We start from the raw sequence: 9230 nt of genomic DNA, 5'->3' as shown, positions 1-9230 counted from the left end.
TGTAGAATCCCATATAGTTCATTTCATGAATCACAGACATTACTGATGTTTTTTTTATGTGCTTTTTATTTCTTATTTAAACTACTTGATTTCTTTTTTTTAAATGATAAATTTGGTTTGTATTTGTATCTGTGTGCATATCAGCTGAAATACTATTTCAATAATGTGCAAATATTTGTCATGCCATTAATGCAAACTTAACACTGCTATATAAAAGTTCTTCCTGTATAGTCATGGAAGACTCACTTAGAGGAATGTGGCGTCCCTTTCCACAGAATCAACAGGATAAATCTCATGTTGTAATTCTGTGTGAAGTGCATGAATGGATGGATTCACCGGGCCTGATGAATCATCCAGAAACTTCTCTTATGGAAATGAGACCGGCACTGTGGCCAGCTTTCTCATGCTATGAATTTTTCTACTTGCTAAAATCATCTGCATCTATCATGGAGGGGTTCTGGAGAAACCATGACTGAAAGTCCTGTGTGGGGGGATTTGACCGGGACATGACAGATGTAGGAAGACTTCATTATGATTCACCTCAAAAACAGGAGATTTTTGTCAGCCACAGACAGAGGCTTAGTCTGATCCACAATACCAACAAACATAGCATGCTCTAGAATTTGTCTTTTTATTTTTTAATAATTATTTTATAAATATATATTTTTTAATTATCATGTCTGTGGATCAAATAAATAGTACATTTGCATTTATATTTGATATTTTTATTTGCTGTGTCTATTTAATGGCATGTTCTAATGTGATAATTTATACAAAAATTAACTTACAAAAATGAACCTACACCGATAAATATTAAATGGGGTAAAAATTTGGACAACTAGCCTTGGTCTTCCCTATTTAAAACTTAAACATCAAAAGGATTTTTCAAAGACATGTCAATAGCTACATCATTTTTGAGTAACCACATTAGAGTCATGAGATAACTAGAGCATCCTGGTTTTTTTTTGTTTTTTTTTTTTTTTTTTACTTAGGCTATGTCTCAGTTGGCACATTAAGCCAACTAAAAATATAATACAAATATATTTCGCAATAAATTTTTATTTCTTCTTCGGGGCGTTGTTTGAGCGTAAATTAGTCACTGCATGCTTATCAGCCAATGTCACCTCCTACTTCCCTCGTGGGTGCAATATCTCATGGGCAATGATAGTGCACACTAATATTACACTATAAACAGAGGCACGGTCAGCCTCACTCTTTATCTCGAGTTAAACTCTGAAGACGAAAGAAAGTAGAAAACGCATGTTGGTTGTCCCTCAGATATGCTCAAGCAGGGAACCAAAGACGGCGCGGTGTTTGGGGTGGTTTTTTTTCTCCTGTCAAAGGAAAACGGAATGACCTCTGGGTTTGGGATTTTCACACAAAAAAGGAATCCACACGGGTTAGTTGGACTTATTTTGCTCCCAATTGTATTAAATTGCTAAGTTAGCGAGTATGTGTGAGACAAAGAGCTCTACCCATCGACAGCTATTCTGGGGCACCGCATAGCACAGGAGTGTAGGCTAGACGACCCGCGCTCTGGACAATATATTGATTCACATATCCAGGGACAAATATGGTGCGTCTTTTAATTTACTTTCCTAATGTTTGGACATTCAGGGAACTGCCTGACAGTTGTAGGTGACACGGAGAAATGTATTTGTTAGATTGTGGGATGAATAAGTGGCGCGCGCATGTCTCGCACGAGCGCAGGTGGATCCAATGAAAAGGCGCTGTAGTAAACGAGGAGAAAACGCCGAAACTGGTCGATATTTTTAGCATAACATTTTGTAAGTCACTTCTGTGGTTTGTGGGTTTGTTCTTCTCGCGTTCCATTTTAAAATGTAAATAGGCATGTGTGGAATACCGCTACTCTTTTGAGGGGCAACGCTTTAATGGGAGGATTTTTCTCTGGACTACTACAGTTAATCAATTTACACATCATTTTCACTAGAAAATCCATTTTCGCGTGGATATTCATCGTCCAGCAGGAGAATGCCCGAGGAGCTTTCAGCGGCCAAAGCCCTCTACATGGGCATGGAGGTGCTGATCGCCGTGTCATCCGTGATAGGAAACGTGATGGTGGTTTGGGCAGTAAAAATTAATAAATCTCTGAGAGATACTACATTTTGCTTCGTCGTTTCTCTGGCGCTCGCGGACATTGCAGTTGGAGCGCTGGTCATCCCACTGGCGATAACTATAAGTATCGGACTCCAGACTCACTTCTACAGCTGTCTGCTGGTGGCGTGCACGGTGCTGGTTCTGACCCAAAGTTCGATCCTCGCTTTGCTCGCTATAGCCATCGACCGATACCTGAGGGTCAAGATCCCAACCAGGTAAAGTTATCCTTCTTTCTTGCCCTCTGGAGCAGCTCTGCAGATTTCTTTCTGCTGTAAGAGTGGTTTACGTTATGCATATACATATCGTATGCTATACATTTTACATATTGCATATGCAATATGCACATTGCAGCATATATACATATTGCTTGCTATACATATAGCATGCAATATAGCCTACCCAATATATAAATATGGTTTGGGATAGTGTGTGTGTGTGGGGTCAGATAAAACTATGAAAAATAATGACGTAAATGGAAGAAATATTATTTACTATTCTCTCACTGAAATGTAGAAGCAAATTTGTGACATGATTTCAACACTCTCATACAAAATGCAAATTAAGAAAAGGATTACATTTAATAAGTTCAATAATAATAATTGTCATCGTATTAGGCCAGACTGTTTTCAAACAACATGCAGTTTATGTTGCTTGAAGGCTAAAGGAAGAAACCTCATGCACTTGACCTAATGACATTATGACTCATGCCTTTCCTGCCAATGTGCATTTGCAGAGCTTTTCACACATTATATAACAATTCATCGTAAGCACTATGTCAACGTATCTGAACAGACTTTCATTTTCGTTTTTAGAACAGGTATTATATCCGATGGTAAATGTGCCATGTTATAAATTTTGATCCTTTTTTTGTAGCAGTTCCTTATTTTTGTATTGTTCCTTGAACTTTCTATACTGCTTATCACTTAATGTCAAGTGTCAGAGACGTCATGGACAAAATTCGAGAAACATGCCACATTTCAACTCATCACAGAAGTTTAAAAGCTGCACCTGACTCAGTATGCGCAGGTGCATTATTTCTTTAGGGCACAAAATACATACACTATCTGCTTTTAAGTTGTAGCAACATCCTAGTTATGCCTGGATTCCCCCTAGAGGAGCTAAATGCAACATACTCAGCTAAAAGCCATTCAATTTTAAAGAGGCTTTTTGTGTGGAGAATATAGTTCTGTGCTCTTTTCTCACTGTAATGCATCAAACATGAGTCCTGCGTTCAAATCCCAGATGAGTTTAATCTATAACTGCATTTAATTTTGTGATTTTGCTGTCTTGACAATCATGACCTGTACTATATGCCAAAATTAACATGAAATCCACCCCTTCAACACTTTTGTGAGGTGACTTGTGGGCAGACTCATAGTAGAAAAAGTGTGAAATATAGCACATGGGGGCTACATGGAAAAAGTTACCTCCTACAAAAAAATATATATATTTTGAGAGGTGCAAGTGGAGAGCAAAAACAATCCCATGAAAGTGTTGCGAAAGAGTTATAGGGAAGTGAGGTGTGTCTGAGAAGTGTATAGAGTTGCTGCCCTGAGCGACTGCCTGTCGGCTCTGCCAGGATCATTCATTGTGCACAATAGATGAGAATGTAAACTTGCACTCGATCGGCCCAAAGCCAGCATCCGACCAGCGCGGAACGTCTTTAGTTGTTACTGTCTTTTTCTCGAGGCAAAGTACTTTTTGATTAAATGCAATACATTTAAATATGTATTCTCTCGTTATTTCATCTGACTCCATAAATGAAAAGGTTTTAATGATATCTGTGCATCATTAAATGTGAGCGAATGTTTGACTATTCTTTTTAACTCTTTAATGTAAATAATGTCAAAGTCAGTTAGAATAATCTGAATTTCATGTGGTCTCAGCTTGAGAGACAGGGAGTGGGGGGAGAAATGTAGATTAGGATGACTCGAAGGTGAGACTTTCGTCTCGATAGTGCAGAAAGCGAAGTTCAAATGTTAATTTCCAGCAATGTCCTTTGTCTTATCGAGGAGTGGTCATTCCTCAACCAGTTCTTCCAGTTTTTCCAGTCTTACTAGAACAAGTTATCAAGAAGTCCTCTAGACTTACAATGGGGTCCAAAAATATAAGACCACTAGAGAAACTAATGTTTTTTTCTCATTTAATGAATCGTTTTCCATTGCATATTATCTTATCAGCATAACAATTTGAGTAGAAAGTTGAATATATCTTATCTAATATGTCTCACTGATAGCAGCATTCAATCTGTATGAATTCCACAAGTTCCATCCATGTTATCCCAGCATGATCCCAGAATAATGGCAGGATAAGCTTATAGGAATAGTTCACTTTAAAATGAAAATTCTGTCATCATATACTCACCCTCATGTTGTTTCAAATCTGTATGAATTTCTTTCTTCTGCAGAACAGAAAGGAAGATATTTAGAAGAATATCAGTAACCAGACAGTTTCTGGGTCCCATTGACTTCCATAGTATATTTTTTTCCTACTATGGAAGTCAATGGGACCCAGAAACTGCCTGGTTACTGATATTCTTCTAAATATCTTCCTTTCTGTTCAGCAGAAGAAAGAAATTCATACAGGTTTGAAACAACATGAGGGTGAGTATATGATGACAGAATTTTAATTTTAAAGTGAACTACTCCTTTAAGTACAGAATACTAAAGTTCTGTGGTCTACTGTGCCGATGCAGAATGTTACATGTGCATTACAACCTACTTGCAGAAGACGGGTGCAAATAATTTGACAAATTTGTTCCACTCTTCAATAATGCATATGGCTCTTATTCTGTATAAAGTCATGCATCACAACTTTCCAAACACAACAATCTATTTTTGTACAATCAGAAACCTGATCCTTTAATCACAGCAACAGTGCTTCTCTTGGGCCTGCAGTATGCATGAGTGAAAACAGAGTAAAAGACTGTGGCTCTGGGCAACAGAAATCATGCAAAAGAGTATGATTATTTAGATGAAACAAACAATCCATCATTTAACATTTCTGTTTTTACTTAATGTGATTAATAAAAGCACATTCAAACAATGATTCAAACAAAAACCATCTACTGAATCTTAACAAACAGGGAGTATTGACTGAAAGCGTCTTTGTGTAGAATTCAGCAGCTGCAGAGACTTGAAAGTCTGCCATTAAATCATTCAGACAAAAGACAAGGAGACTGGAGAGAGATCTAATATCAGATGAAAGGATGGCATCTCAGAGAAGATGCACCTGTATTGAAGGACGAGAGGGAGTGGGTTGGACTGAAACAAGCTTTCTGGTGGTGGTACTTTGTCACAATTTGGCTCTTAATTTAAAGTTACACGGCAGGTCAAAGAAGCTGCCCTTGGTCATTCAAAGACTATACACCTGATCTCAAGAGGTGATTAGCAAAGTAACCATAATTCTCTGTACTAATTATACAGAATTTAGTCTTTTCTTGTAATGAAGATGTATGTGTTTTCTTAACTGCACATTTTGAAGTATATATACTGTACTACTGCATATCATGAGAAATGGATTCAAATGAAAAACTTGTTTAACTCTTCTTGTGTTCTTGTTTTATAGTTATAAGCGAGTGGTCACTCCCAAACGAGCTAGAATTGCAGTATTCATGTGTTGGACGGTGGCCTTCATAATTGGCTTGACTCCCATGCTGGGCTGGAACAATTTACACAGCCTGCAACGTAACAACGGCTCACTCGGCCCTGACCTCATCATCACCTGCCAGTTTGAGAACGTCATCAGCATGGACTACATGGTCTACTTCAACTTCTTTGGTTGGGTGCTTCCCCCTCTTCTTTTCATGCTCATCATTTACTCTGAAATCTTCTACATGATCCACAAGCAGCTGAATAAGAAGGTGTCCAGCCACTCTGAACCGAACAAGTATTACGACAAAGAACTGAAGCTGGCGAAGTCTCTGGCACTGGTCCTTTTCCTGTTCGCCGTTAGCTGGCTCCCTCTCCACATCATGAACTGCATCACGCTCTTCTGTCCGAAGTATGAGAAGCCCATGTTCCTCATTTATATAGCCATTCTGCTCTCGCATGGCAACTCTGCAGTCAACCCCATCGTTTACGCATTCCGCATCAAGAAATTTCGTACTGCGTTCCAGAGGATCTGGAAACAGTACCTCTGCTGCAAGGAGGCTCCTCCCAATGAAAGCCAGCCAAGCGAGAGGCTGGATAACAATCACTATATCGCCGCTGCCACTGCACGTCCAGACCCTGCTTTGGAACATAACGTCTGAATGACTTCCCAGCATCCTCTGGGGAGCTCGAATGCCTTCTGCTGGCTGGACAGCCAAAGCTGTCAAGTCTCGGTTTCTCTTTTGAATGTAAATCAGAGCTCACCACAGACTGTTCTGGCTGAAAAATCCATTTGTTGGAATGAGACTGCATCACTCTAAAGAGAAGAGCAAGTTCATAAGAGGGAATCTGAGGAAATCTTGCTTGATGGAGAAAGGCCTTGAAGAATGTTTTGAAGTAAAATGAGTTTGATAGTACACATCATACAATTAAATTATAAAAATATAGAAATATTTGCTCATAATGCACACAATTGTATATCGTGCAGTTCTGGAAACCTATTCACCAGTTAACTGGTTCAATCTGAATGTATGCAGAAATACATGTATGCAGGTTCTTGGATATTCTGCTTGTATTCTGAACCTTTGTACAATGAATGAATGAAAGAGGATGTCAGAAACAGAGTCAAGGTGGTGGACACAGGTTTTTCTTGTCCTATTATGGAGTGTCTGAGCACTGGCCTGTTATTGTGAAGGACAAAAGTATGTACTGCAGGCAGCTGACATTGCATTTCACTCACAGTTGAGTGACTCACATTCTCTTGCCTTTTTGCAAATTTGTGTGCGTGTGTATTGTGTACATGTTATTACAAAACTAGAATCAGTAGAGGAAATGAAGATGCACTGAAGTCCTATTTATTCTTTTTTCTTGTGACCGGAAAACAAAAGTGGAACTGTCTGTACCAAAGACTAAATCTCCGCTATTTGAATGGGTTAATAAAAGATCAAATCCAATAGTGTATTTCCTTTCAGTTTCACAGAAGTATTTAGCTATACTTTTTCAACAAAACAAATAAACGGACTCATTGGAAGGATTGGAATGAGAATATTACACTACTGGGTAAACCTAGACCTCCCAAAAACAAAAATTCTGTCAACATTTAAACATTCATCCCAACCCATATGACTTATTTTAAGCAGAATATTCACACTTCTATAAAAACAGATACAATAATAAACTAGTTTGACTAGTTCTAAAATCACAGCTAGAAAAAAAGGATGTTATATTTTACATATAAAATCATTTTCCAAAATTAGTTTTCTATACATTTGAGCTTTCACCTTTTTTTTTAGGGTGCTGTAATTTTTGGCAAATTGTCTGAAACCTTACACACATTTAAATGAATTTTCACAATTTGAAAAGTACTGAAAGGTCTTAGTGTTTCAAAAAAACATTAAAATCTTTCTTAACTTTTCATTTCATTTTGTGCTACTATATTTCATTAGGAACTAACATGTGGAAGTCAAAAAAATTGACAAAAATTCAGATGCAATTTCACTTCCTATAAACTAGTGAAACCATGTCATAATGTTTCAAAAATAATAATAAAAAAATCTTTAACATTGTTTCTTTCTTGGAATTGCAAATAAATTATTGTAGCACAAGTGAAAATCAACAAGACTCTTCTTTTTCAGCGTAGCCCACACTTTCCACAGGTAGTTCCAAGTCATCATTTTTGGAGCATCCCTGCTTGTCAGTGTATTGACACCAATAGGCAGTGGCATCTGACCTTTGGTTGTAGTATGGATCACATCTTCCAAACTGGCATTGGATAATACCCAAATGCCTGACTTCCAACACATTCTATGACATATACTGTATTCTTCATCTCTGCCAGCACCCTTACTGCTTCTATCCTCATTGATATTCAACTTCTTCCTTTCTTACTACAAGCTTATTTTCTGCCATCACTGTCATCAATACTTTCTTCCCTGTCTTCTATAAAACTTAACATCAAAAAAGACTATTATACTGCCTGCCAGTACTGAAAAATAGTGCAGCTACACAGAAAATATATATTTTCTAGTCTAAAATGAACTCACTTTGGAGCCTTGGCAGCACGTGACCTAACATACTGATGTCTCCACTTCCTTGTTGCCAATAATGTCAAGCCCATTGCAAATAGATTTTAATTTTATTGGCTGAATGGGAGGTCATATGATATTACTAAAAAAAATGTTTGTTTGTTTTGTTGAACATTATTATTGTATTAGTGTCATTTATAAATGGCGATGTCCCTTAGAGGGTTAAGGATGAAGTGTATGGCAAGCCGTTTTAACATTTAATCCTTAAAACCTACTAGTATCTATTTTAATGATATAGTACTTATTTTTTAGATACTAGTATCTATTCCATTAAGTACTAGTACTTATTCATTAGCTACTAGTGCTTATTTTTTAGGTACTAGTGCCTATTCGTTAGATACTAGTGCTTATACTTTAGGTACTAGTACCTTTTAAAAGATACTAGTACTTATTCATTAGATCGCCTACTAGTTCTTATTTATTAGATACTAGTACTTATTCCAATAGTGTCTAGTACTTAATTATACCTAACTTGTTAAGAAAAAATACAACTAGTGCTTATGTTTTAGTTACTAGTAACATTTAAGATCAAATATATCCTTACCTTAATAGATACAAGTACTATTTAAATAGTCAGTATTCAGATAATATGTTAAATATTAATGAACCAACAACATATCAAAGAGAGATAACACAGGAAACGGACTGAATTGCAGAAGGCCGTTTTTAATAATAACAATATAGCCTACCTTTTTAATGGTATTTGAGTAAAAAATATATATAATGAATAAAGGCATATGTAATATAGTGCATACTCTTATTTTGACATGACTCTCATTCTCAGACGCAGATTAATATTCAGAATTTCTGATTGTAAGGAATTATGAATGCTCACCAAAAATTGTGGTGGATGTTTGGCTGGTGGGTATGAACCAGGTTTTGGATCTACTTAACTGTTGTTTGAATTTTATTATTGGCAGTTAAGTCTTTATTATAG

General features: G+C 37.0%; 1 protein-coding gene across 2 annotated transcripts; it reads left to right on the top strand.

Moving 5' to 3' along the window:
* Positions 1-1138: 1138 nt before the first annotated feature.
* Positions 1139-7816, top strand: adora1b (adenosine A1 receptor b). 2 transcript variants are annotated; one of them, XM_081349279.1, is made up of 3 exons: positions 1139-1399; positions 1952-2333; positions 5686-7816. In XM_081349279.1, the coding sequence occupies exons 2-3, from the start codon at positions 1993-1995 to the stop codon at positions 6368-6370; spliced, it is 1026 nt and encodes a 341-aa protein (XP_081205405.1). In that variant the 5' UTR covers positions 1139-1399; positions 1952-1992; the 3' UTR covers positions 6371-7816. The 2 variants fall into 2 exon arrangements, with proteins under 2 accessions (XP_081205405.1, XP_081205404.1); XM_081349278.1 differs by having other exon boundaries at positions 1139-2333.
* The last annotated feature ends 1414 nt before the right edge of the window (positions 7817-9230 follow it).

Source organism: Scardinius erythrophthalmus, assembly GCF_964197995.2.
Source record: "Scardinius erythrophthalmus genome assembly, chromosome: 20".
Taxonomy (NCBI): domain Eukaryota; kingdom Metazoa; phylum Chordata; class Actinopteri; order Cypriniformes; family Leuciscidae; genus Scardinius; species Scardinius erythrophthalmus.
The sequence above is the reverse complement of the archived record's forward strand: the minus strand, read 5'-3'. Positions and strand labels throughout refer to the sequence as shown.

Excerpts from the sequence above, each read along its gene's own strand:
- adora1b (XM_081349279.1), top strand. The coding sequence starts at position 1,993 with ATGCCCGAGGAGCTTTCAGCGGCCAAAGCCCTCTACATGGGCATGGAG. Across the intron at positions 2,334-5,685 it reads AGGGTCAAGATCCCAACCAG|TTATAAGCGAGTGGTCACTC; the intron begins GTAAAGTTATCC and ends CTTGTTTTATAG.